This window comes from Macrobrachium rosenbergii, chromosome 12 (genome assembly GCF_040412425.1).
Source record: "Macrobrachium rosenbergii isolate ZJJX-2024 chromosome 12, ASM4041242v1, whole genome shotgun sequence".
NCBI lineage: Eukaryota > Metazoa > Arthropoda > Malacostraca > Decapoda > Palaemonidae > Macrobrachium > Macrobrachium rosenbergii.
Genome location: NC_089752.1, coordinates 10875501 through 10888000, shown reverse-complemented (window position 1 = coordinate 10888000; position 12500 = coordinate 10875501). Strand labels below are relative to the sequence as shown.

Below are 12500 nucleotides of genomic sequence, written 5' to 3'. Positions count from 1 at the left end.
TAATAAACTCTCTCTCTCTCTCTCTCTCTCTCTCTCTCTCTCTCTCTCTCTCTCTCTCTCTCTCTCTCTCTCTCTCTCCCTGTTAAGATAGTTGCTTATTACATTGCCAGCATTTTTGACATCTTTTATTTCATCCCTTTTCACCCCCCATTCCTGTCAGAACTGAACTTGGACTTAAAGGGCATCGAGAGTGTTACTATTCACCTTATCGACCTCGAAAACTGTGGATTAGACACTAATATATGTCATTTTTGACATTTTATTTTTCACCCCTTCTCACCCCCTCCCAACTATCCAGGCTGAACTTGGGCTCAAGGGCATCGGGAGTGTTACTGTTCATCTCAGTGACCTCGATAAATAATGGATTAGACACTAATATATCTGTCATTTTCGTTATTTTTGCAAGTCACCCCCTTCCCACACTCACCCCTTTTGGTGCCAGTGAACAATGGATTAGACACTAATATATCTGTCGTTTTGGTTATTTTTGCAAGTCACCTCCTTCCCACACTCACCCCTTTTGGTGCCAGTGATGTCTTACCCCACAGTATTCTTTTCCAGATAGTAAGTCATATGTATACTGAAATGAGGTATGATAAACTCGTAGAGTTTATTTAGTTACTAAGTCTGCGGGCAGAACCAGCCCTGTTTCAGGGAAGCCCTTCCCACCCCAATCCCTGTTGGTGCCCTTTGGGTGCTAGTGATGGCTTACCCCCACAGTATTTTTTCCAGATAGTAAGTCATATATATATATATATATATATATATATATATATATATATATATATATATATATATATATATATATATATATATATATATATATATATACCAGGTTTGGTTGAAATTGCTCAATGCATTTCAGAGTTATGCTTGAACACACACATGTCCATTTTATATATATATATATATATATATATATATATATATATATATATATATATATATATACATACATACACATATATATACTGTATATATATACATACATACATACAGTATGTATATATATATATACATACATACATACATACAGTATATATAATATATATAAATATACTGACCAAACAACTTAAAAAAATTCTTGTCCTCTTTTCCTTTTTTGCTAACATTTTTACCACGTCGTTATTTCCTTATATTTCTCACCCTTTCAGACCTTCACGTACGAGTATACTATGCAAACCTTCCATCTCAACAGCGTGCCCCTTTTTTTTTCTTGAAGAGTGATTTGTGGTGCTTATGATAAAAGCAGAGCCTTTGTACAAGGACCATTTATAGACGGGAAGCTGTCGGGTTGTACCACCATTTTTTCCTAGACAAAAGTGTTTCTTTTTTTTCTAGATATAAGTGTTATTGCCTACAACCATAGATTGTTTATAGACCCAAGTAAAGTTGATATATTGCAGTGACATAAAAGATTTGGGAGGAAATTAGAGCTAGGCCATTGTGCGTACAAAGCGTCAGTCTTCAACATTGCAGTAGAGTATCCAACTATAAAATATATGAAATATTTCCCAGTTCCTTCTTGTAGATACAACAACATTAGTCCTGCTTCGTTACTGCTTCATTTTACTATAGGGCTGTGTAACATCTGAAGCGAACATATTTAAAAACAATGTCAGTAGGTTCTTAGGTAGTTTCTTAAACACAAATCATATTTTTTTTCTTTTTGAGTTATTTTAATGATCAACAACTGTAAATATGAAAGTGGTTGCCGGAAGAAAAAGTCATTCACATTTAAACGATAGCTTTTATCTCTCTCTCTCTCTCTCTCTCTCTCTCTCTCTCTCTCTCTCATATATATATATATATATATGTATATATATATATATATATATATATATATATATATATATATATATATATATATATATATATATCTCCTCCTTCTTAGGAAACGGTCACCTGCATACCATCGGAGACTTAAATGCCACACCTATATATGCTTCGTATATATACCCTTGTAACATTTCATCTGTCCATATTCTACCAGTGAACAGGGCATAGAAGCAAGTGCTTGAAATATATGGTTGCAACGTTTAAATAGTGTTTTATGGGCCTTCTTATATTCATATATATATATATATATATATATATATATATATATATATATATATATATATATATATATATATATATATATATATATTCATATATATGTATATATATGTATGTAAATACGTGTATGGATATACAGTACATGCATGTATGTGTATGTGGGTGTTCCCTTTTCATCCGTAAGGTCACCATTCAGTTTTCCAGCCCTTTATTTTTTATTCATCTCGTTTTTGTTTTTAATATTGTCAGACCTTGTTTTTTCAAAACTGTTTGATCCAGAGGTTCCAATTTTTTTTTTCAGTTTTATTGGCCAAGAATTTATATCGTTTTATTCCGTGTTTCTGGTTTCCATTTAGTTATTTTCGATAAAATTCCCTTATGCTGAAGACCTCTTTTGGAGAGGCTGATGTGAATTCTTTCGTTTGTCGTGCTGCATATTGATTATTGTTTTATTTATCTTTAGTGGGCCTGTAAAGGCTTCTTGTTATCTGATGGGTTTATTACTTAAGTGAAAAAATGGACATTCTTACGATGATTTTCAGAATAAAAAATGCTCTTTCTCACGATAGAAAAATTCTTTAAAGTCTGGCATCTCCCTTGTAAGTTAAATAGCAAGACGTGCCTCTTAATGGATCTGCATAATTCGCCATTAGAAGATTATTAAAATCCCCAGAGAGAGAGAGAGAGAGAGAGAGAGAGAGAGAGAGAGAGAGAGAGAGAGAGAGAGAGAGAGAGAGAGAGAGAGAATTGGCGCGTGCCTGAGATCTGTCTTAGCGTCTTCAAACAGTTACTGGGCGTTTTTATTTTATTTTATTTTTTTTTTTTTTTTTACATTCTAAATACGTTTGTGGAAACTGTGATTTGTGTTATCAACATATGATTTTCGATAATTCAGGAATGTGTTCTTAAGATGTTTCAAAATCCACCTGTTGCGTTAAGTATAAACATTTTTGGAACTACTCGTACAGTATGTACTGCACAACCGTCCGTGTAACTTGGTTGTTCAAAATCTCCCTTATACTTTTTGGAATAAAAAAAAAAAAAAAAAACTTTACTAAGGGCTCACGATCATTTTTATATTTAACCCCGCTTTCTGAAATATAGTAGTTCTCACATTTATTTGGAGACGAGGTTTTTGCCAACAGTCTTCTATGAGTGAATATTCCACGTACTTTCTTCGGATTACGCTATTTCACACCCATCCTTTTATATAAGGGATCCTTCACGATTTCCTCTCGCATATGGATTTCCATTATCTTAAGGTAATAGTTAAATAAACTTGCATTTAAGAACCCTTGCACTACCAATTCTCTCTGGAGACATTTCATGGCGATTAGTACAAGAAAAACAAGTAAAAAATGTGCCGAAGTTTCTTCGGCGCAATCTAGTATTCTGTACAGAGTATAATGCTGTATGAGCCGCGGCCCATAACACTTTTAGTCACGACCCGGTGGTGGCCTGTCCTATAGCGTTGCCAAACGCACGATCATGGCTCACTTTAACCTTAAATAAAATAAAAACTACTGAGGCTAGAGGGCTGCAGTTTGGTATGTTTGATGATTGGAGGGTGGATGATCAACATAACCAATTTGCAGCCCTCTATGCTCAGTAGTTTTTAAGATGTGAGGGCGGACAGAAGTGCGGACGGACAGACAAATAGCCATCTCAATAGTTTTCTTTTACATAAAACTAAAAATGGTCACTTCTCTTTAGACTGAATAGTCACCCTTGATGTTTTTAAATATGTATTGCACAACTTTCTTACTCTACCCTTTACTCTCCCCTTAGACTGAATATTCACCCTTGATGTTTTCAAGTATGTTTTGCAAAAATGCCCTATCCAGAACAGAGTTTTTCAAAAGTAATTTTTGTGCAATAGGCCAAACCAATTTTTTGATGTAAGAGATATCCTTTCAAAGAAAGGTATATTTCCAGTCACAGTTAAACTGATTCAGTGTCTTTATATGACTGATGTTCGCTATTTAGATTTTTATTATGATGCTGTTAAATTTGAAGTTCCTTGAACCTAATGTTTTGTAACCACGTCATAGTATGAAGGATCTGTTTAAACTTTATTACCTTGGAAACATGAAATCCCTTATGGAGGTTAGTCAAATCAACAGATATTTTCTGAACCAGTGAGGAGGATTTTTGATTCGATAATAATTTTTAAGGTTTGTAGAAGATTTGTTTTCTAATTTTGCAGTTTTGTGTCGATATATATAAAAAATGTGTGCGTGCGTGTGCGTGTGTGTATTTTACCGAAAAGACATTTCCCTTGATAATTTTATCCTTCTGTTGCTGAATCATTAATGAATCTTAGAAGATTCATAGACCTACCCAAAACGCTCATCAGCAGCCTGACAACCCTTCTCACCCTACAGACGTTTTCTGGAACGTAAAGCCCTCGAGTTACAGCAGCTTTTCGACGCCACACAGACAGTACTTTTTCACCTTCCCTCTGTCCCTTCTCCCAGAACTTTCAATTCATGAATCTTAACAGTAGCCTGTTGTCCTCCACTGTCACCACGAGAGTAACCACATTTAAACATTTTGCTATCATTATAATGCTCTTGCCTTCCAAAAGTAAAGCAGAGATCCTGCTATCTTCCTTGCTTCATCTTTCGTGCGACTCTCCTCTTTTCTTGCCCTTCATTATCCACTACAATTACTAACAGATACATAAACAAATCAGCCCATTCCTTTCTACCACCACCCACACATTTTGTGTATGCTTACAGGCATGCTGTATTCATTCGTGTATTACATGTATATCTGTCACATTCACCTTATGAATATATACATATATACTTCCACGTAAAGAGTGAGAGGGAGAAGTTGCATTTTTTCATTGAAAGTGATCAAAGTCAGGCTATGGAAATTCTTTTTCTTTATTCATAACCTCCCTTTCCCCATCTATTACTTTACGAAGCATGAGACATCTACATGAGGAACTCCTCATCATTCTCCTTTTCTTTCCTTGACAGATGGACGAAGATAACCAGCCAAAGCCTTTGGTCGTAGGCGGGGGAGGAGCTGGGTTGGCTTGGTCGAACGTGAATGTGACAGAGCTCCAGCATGGCAGAGGCGTCAATGAATCCTTGATGCCTAGTTATGGACACGCCTTCCGCAACTCTACAGAGTATGGAATAGGTGAGTACAATGTCCCTGTTTTGAAGTTCTGTTATTTTATTTTTAACAAATGTAAGAAATGGATATGTTAGCGATATCTTTATTCTCTGTGGTGGCGTCGCATTATGATTATTTTTCGTCTTCTAATTCTCCTTACCATTGAGGGTGCCTGGGGCACCTAAAGTGTATTGATTTTTCTTGACTTGCCAGTCTCCAGAAAACTGGATTACGCTTACTACACGAGAAATTCCGAAGAACGGCTGAAAAATGTTTTATTGCTTGTGTCGTATGTTTGCTCGTGTATTTGTGTGTCTTCGTGAAGGAACGCGATCTGTGAATTTACCAAGTATAGTAATTGATTTTAAATCTTTGATTATCAGTTTAGATTTACGTGCGATGCCCATGTAAGTGTTACATTGCTAATCTGTTGGTGGTCGTAATAATAATAATAATAATAATAATAATAATAATAATAATAATAGATTCACAATTTCTTCAAAAACAATCTGCGTAATAAATATCACAATTATATAGTAAATATATTACAATGTATAAAATAAAACCAAAGACTTTCGAACATGACGGTGTTCCTCATCAGTGCTAACGTTAAAATTGACATTTTAACGTTAGCACTGATGGCTTTTACCGTTCAAATCCAAAAATCTTTGGTTTATTTACATGGTAATATATTTTCTCTATTAATGGTTGTAATACAGTAATAATAATAATAATAATAATAATAATAATAATAATAATAATAATAATAATAATAATAATAATAATAATAATAATGATAATAATAATAATAATAATAATAGGCAACTCTCAGAAACTGGCTTATTTCGGCAAATGCAAAAATCCTAGGGAGTATGAACTAGAAGCTAATCTGTAGGGACCAGAGAGCGTGGAGCTGACAATATTATTCTAAGCAACCTTTTTTGGAATTGGAGGGGCAACAACGGAGTTAATCCATATACGGGAAAGGGATGTGTAGCTCAGTAATAATAAAGAAAATGATAATTAGTGAGAGTTTTCGAAATGCTACAGCAGTTCTAACAACACCACACCCTTATTTATATGGCTGTTCGCTCTAATGGAAAATCGATATTTTCTACCTGTTAAATATCACTGATAAAACATTTTGACAGGAGGAGGTTTTCTAGTCCACCCAGGTGGATTACAGTCCACCTTGAGGTTTATGGATAGAAATATGAAAGCATCCCATGCGTTTGTGCAGCTGGACATGAACTTAACGAGATTTTATTATTTGTATTTTTGCTTTCTTGACGGTAGATAGCACTGTGCAGTCATTGGTAGTGCTTGGGAAATTTCGTTCCCTGTCATGGTCCTCTTATTTTACCAGTTTCAAAGCTCTGTCATCGAAATTCCATTTACTCATGATTAAATAACCGAGAAGAATAAAAATTATTATAAAAAAAAGTGTCAATATTGTTGCCCTCATGATTGTGGAACTTTCATAATAATAATAATAATAATAATAATAATAATAATAATAATAATAATAATAATAATAATAATAATAATATGAAGGGAGTAAGACCTCTTTTAACGGAATCTTATTAAAAAAGGATGGCTGTATTATGCGAATTTATCTTATATAGTGTCTTTCTATCCTCCTTATGATTCCTTTTTCAGGCTCAGCGATGTTAGTCAATAACTGGCCGATATTCATGTTGGCGCGACAGTGTGCGGAATATTGGAAGTCTTTTATTAAAATATCCAATCAGGAAATCGTTTTGTCTGGGTTCAGGTTCTATTCTAGGTACCGTCGACATGTTTCGACCAGCTCGTTGGTCATCCTCTGGACGTGGTTGCAGAAGATCTGAAGAAATCGACGGTACCTAGAATAGAACCTGAACGCAGACGAACGATTTCTGATTGGATATTTTAATAAAAGACTTCCAATATCCGCACACTGTCCTTTTCCAACATGAATATCGGCCAGTTACTGACTAACATCGCTGAGCCTGAAAAGCGGATCATAAGGAGGATAGAAAAGACACTATATAAGATAAATTCGCATAATACAGCCATCCTTTTTAATAATATACATATGCATATGTTATTATATATATATATGTGTGTGTGTGTTTGTGTGCGTGCGCGCCGCACGATAGAGAGAGAGAGAGAGAGAGAGAGAGAGAGAGAGAGAGTCTTAATTTTTCCTATTATGTATTTAGGTAGTTTATTTTCAGTCTTATCCTTTCGATTAAAATACTGTACGAGCGCCGTGAGTTCGTTTCGCTAGATAAGTAAACTTGAGCTTTTGGGTATTTGAAAGGATTTTTGTAGATTAAGGGCCGTAAATCTTGGTAATTGGACTGCGGTGTACAGAGTATTTGCATGTTATAGGAATTCTTAAATATTCAGAATAACTTTTAATTGAAGGGTCTTTCCAAGAGGCAGAATGAATTATTCAAGACGGCTTATGAGCTAATGTTTGCCGATTTTTATATATGTAATATTTGCATTTGGCTGAGCCCATTTGGAGTTTCGTCGACATATATCATTGTTTACAAAGGTCTGGCGCTCATTTATTATGGATGAATTATTACATTACTGAGATTGTTATATTACTGATTGGTTGATTTATATAAACTGGCGCGGCAGTGTTTTCTTACCAAATAATGAAATGTGATTCTTGGTAAAGGAATGGGGAGAAAAATTTCCCCTGAGCTGATTCTCGTTTCTCTGGAGAAGTTGGAGCAAAGAAGGCTTTTTATTAAAGGAAGCAGATTGTGCAATAATACTAAGGGTATTTTTGTTGCTCAGTGTACTTAGGTGAGTCCCGTTGTTCATGCGTGTCGTTTGCTCAACTAAATCAGAAAAATATATAATTGTTCCTGAAGGTTTAGCTGATAAACTCCAAGTAACGATGCAACCCTTCGTATATTTCATCACATTCCAGCTTCTATGCGTGCCGATAACTCATCTCCCTGGTTCGTGAAATGCAACCACCGTAGGTTAAACTAAATGCCGCTAAGCTTAATCCATTTTTGCCCACAAACCACACACACAGTGAGAATCTCATATTCTTCTCGTTTCTTCTTTTGACGATAAGATTTGAATAACGTGAAATTGTGACTCCAAATACCAGAAATTCTTAGTCCCAGCTGCAACAGTAATAAAGAATATTACTCCCACAGCATTCAACACTAAGAGAACACGAATAAGATACAAGTAAAGCAAAAGCTTTATTAAATTTTTATTCCGGTTCTGTTAAAACACCTTTATATATAACTTAATTAGCAAGTAGAACTAGACTAAGTAAACCTTAGCGAAATGATAAAACTCTCTGGCTTAGCTTCCATTAGTCTTATGAATTTTTGCAATAATAGGCAACTGTTTTTTTAAGGCCATGAACAGAATCAAGAGTGTAAACGGTAATAAGAAAAACGACCACCACCTTTATCGCCTTAAGGACTAAATATACTGTCAATTACTAATGGGCAATCTTGGTGATTGCACAGTGGTTACCATCGCGTATACCTGCGACTGATGAATGCTCAGATGATTGGGAAATCCTTTCGGTCGTGAATGAGGATTGAATTGAATTGAATATAGATTTTAGGCCAGAGGCCAAGCACTGGGACCTAAGGGGTCATTCAGCGCTGAAACGGAAATTGACAGTAAAAGGTTTGAAAGATGTAACAGGAGGAAAACCTCGCAGTTGCACTATGAATCAGTAAAGGTGGAAAGAAATATGGAAGAAAGAGAATATGAAAAGAACGAAAGTGGTTGCAGCTAGTGGCCGAAGGTACGCTGCAAAGACCCTTAAGTTATGCCTACAGTGCACCCCATGAGGTGAACTGACGAGTCGTGAATGAGGAGCCAGAGTAAATGGAGCTGATCAGCAAGAATTATGGTCCCAGTTTTTGGCTAGTTATCATGAATTACTATACATATGGAAGGTAAAAAGTGAGGCCTATAAAAACAGAGAGGAAAGCTGATGGATATGCCAAATTAAGTGAGACATTAAAGGAAGTAGAGATGAGTGTAAAATAGAAGTACGGTTGTTAAGAAAATAATCTTTCACTCAAAGTTCAGAAAGCAATTTAAAGAAAAATATCAAGAGTGAAAGGTTTGGACCTGGGACAGATGAAATATTATAAGTATCGTTTGTCATTGGTCATAACTGTTTCCGGGTTTATAAGTCGAACAAAAGTTATTTTTCATTGCTTCAGCACGGGTATTCTGATATAACCTACCTTCAAGACAGATGTAATGGTAGCAAATGGATTCAAGGCTCTGTGGAGATACTGCAGTGATAAAGTAAAGATTTTCCGATGACGTGTGTTGCAATAAGGCGAAGGGTGCTTGATAGTCTATCATTGCAAATATTGACTCTTTCATATTCAAATCGGTATTTTGTTTCTCTCCAGCAAATGCAGAAATGTTAAATGATCCAAAGGCAGACAGATCTCCTAGCCCTCAGGGGATGATGATCTAAGTTCTTGTAGATTGTAATGCGTAAACTGAGAAGGTTTCATAAACCCTCCTTTATCCTAACTTTGCTCCTACGAGTTTTCTATGGCTCTTCGCTTTCCAGAGCGGGAGTGATAGCTATACAAGCCGTATCCGAATAGATCCTGTCCGGATAGTTTCCGGATACCAAAATATGAGTGTGCATTAGTCCTGTGGGGAAGCTTTAATTTGTCAGTCAACTTTAAATGGAGAGTCTCCTGTTATTTAATAAAAGCGCCGTAGAACTGTCAAGGACGGAAGCTGATGACTTCATAAGAAAATAACTTCACTTAAGAATTCACCCTTAAGTTATTAGATTGTGAATCCAGGTGAAAATCTGGTAAAACGTTAGCAATAAGTAATGAAAATCAAAGCCAAAACCAGAAAGATAGATAACTACAGTAGTGAGTGGGATGTATCAAACCACATTTCATTCGTATCAAATTCTTCATGTTTAATTTCGATTAATTCACAGAGAGTGAATTTATACGGTAATTTAGCTGATGCCTGTGGGATAAACTGAAGGTAAAAGAAAGAGGAGCGGGGAATTATTATTTGAGATATTTTTCTCACTCAGTGGCATTTCTCATAACACGTTTCAGAAATGAGAAATATTTCATCAAGCTGAAAATGATTTTATGGAACTGCTATTCAGTTCCGTATATTCTAGGATAAAATTGAAAAGTTGTAGTGACAAGAACTGTAGGGCGAAATACGGTGAACATTTAAGAACACTAATCAAATGTAATTTTTGTTAGGTGTTCATTACGTTGGATCCTAGATTTTTGTGAATCAGATCTATAGAAAATAATCCGTCAGGTATTATTATTTACTTATGCAACTTAAATACTCTACAATTTGCAGCAAATTTTGACGGTTATGACAGATATTTGACTGAGTTACAACAGATTCGTACAATTTATCCTGGTATGCAATAGGCGAACGGCTTCATGTTCAGTCACTTTGGCAACATGATAAGCAGTTTACCTGGACGTGGGTAATGTGCATTGAAAGTGATATTGCATTGGTACAAAATGCTAATAGCACTATTCCTTAGAGAAATTAAACAGTTTCCCAGATTTTTAATTATTAACACCAGTAGATTTTTTGTACCCTGAAAGAATTTAATGAAAAGCGCTCTTCACGCACGTGGCCGCGGAGCTTGCCTGCCGGTGCCTGTTTTTGCAGGAAAGATTTTATTATTAATAAAGCTCAAACAAAAAACTCGGAAGCAGCTAAGAACTTCGTCCTTGTTTTTTGGCTGTTTTTATGCGTGTCAGCATGTGGTCATGCACCGCTATCGAAATACTCCTCCAGCTGGATTCGTCCTTTCTCACCACCGTCTCCTATCTAAATATACTGAATGAGGTACCATAGACCTAGGGCCAAATAAAACCTAGTGAAAAGATAAAACTTTCTGGCCTATCTTCCATTAGTCTTATGGCCTTTTGCAATAACAGGCAACTGTTTTTTTTAAGGCCATGAACAGAATCAAGAATGGAAACGGTAATGGTGGGCCCTGCATAGACCGAGCTTTGGGACAGTAGGTAACGTCCCTCGGGGTTGGGATTGGCCGTTCCACTTTCTAGACCGTAGGCCGATCCCACCCTTATTGATATAGCAAGAATTTTGGTGGTTTCTTCGGGACTTCCTACCTTGACCTTCTCTTACATTACATTATTTTTATAGTGTGACTACATTAGTAAAGTGTAAATCAGTTTGTTGGCTTTTGGACCACATAGCTCCCATTTGCGCCCATTTCATCTCGCACCAGACCCATACATGTCACTCTCGCTTTTATGTAATCTCACTACTTTCCAGTAGGTTGTCTTTCCGTAGTCTCCAGGGACTCCCTCCACCGTACTTACCATGATCAGCGGTGGTATTTTGTCCTGTGTACGCGCGACATTTCCTGATCATTGCTACCTTGAGGACTTATGGAATGTTTGTAATAGCTGTTTTGAAATATTTTAAACCTTTGCAAAAATGAAAAAGTCAAATAAAATAATATGAATGCTAGTAGTGCAAACGATGACTTGACTGATTTATGGCTAGTAAAACTGGGCGAACGATTAAAAAAAACACGTGCAAAAAAACAGGCAAGGAACTATTTTCATTACAGAAGCTGAAAAGAAGGTTAGAGAGGTTTAGGAGTGGTTGAAGCTGTAGTACGGAATGATAACGCAGAATTATTGTAAATACGTTAGGATGGTATGTCACGGAGATGAGAAGTTTTGTGAGAAAGAAAGAGTTCTTTGCGCTGCGGCCCAAATGTGAAAGAGAAAGTGATGAAAGGATAAAGAGAATAAATAGGTATTGGAGCCCGACCTAGCGAATTATATATATACTACTAATGAATTTGTTTATTAGAAAGGAGAACGGTGAGAATATCAGAGGGGAGAAATATTTTTGGAAAAATGAGTAGCGGACTAAGAGAATAAATATAAAACTTTTTAAAAAGACGCAGTAGCTGGAGGGCTGCTGAAATTTGATAAGAATAGTCGACGACTAAACCTGCTTATTGCTCTTTGGGAAGTTTATGATAGTGAATTGAAGGACGTTCCAATTATTTATAAATAGAGAAAATCACGACACGTGAGATTTAAGTTTTGTAAACTTGATATGTATGTAAATTATATATATGTACATGTATGTATATATATTTATATATGTATGTATGTTTATACAAGATGTATACTCGTGTGTGTGTATATATATATATATATATATATATATATATATATATATATATATATATATATATATATATATATATATATATATATAGCATTGTCAGTTCCCTTAAGAGGTCATGGCTCCAGAGA

At 35.6% G+C, this 12500-nt stretch overlaps 1 protein-coding gene across 1 annotated transcript in view; it reads left to right on the top strand.

Annotated features, from left to right (window-relative positions):
• Positions 1-12500, top strand: part of Alk (Anaplastic lymphoma kinase) — a 1114821-nt gene that overhangs the window by 922232 nt on the left and 180089 nt on the right. The window contains exon 17 of the mRNA XM_067113483.1: positions 5046-5211. Within this exon, the coding sequence (XP_066969584.1) occupies positions 5046-5211 (166 nt within the window). The remainder of the gene's footprint in view (positions 1-5045; positions 5212-12500) is intronic.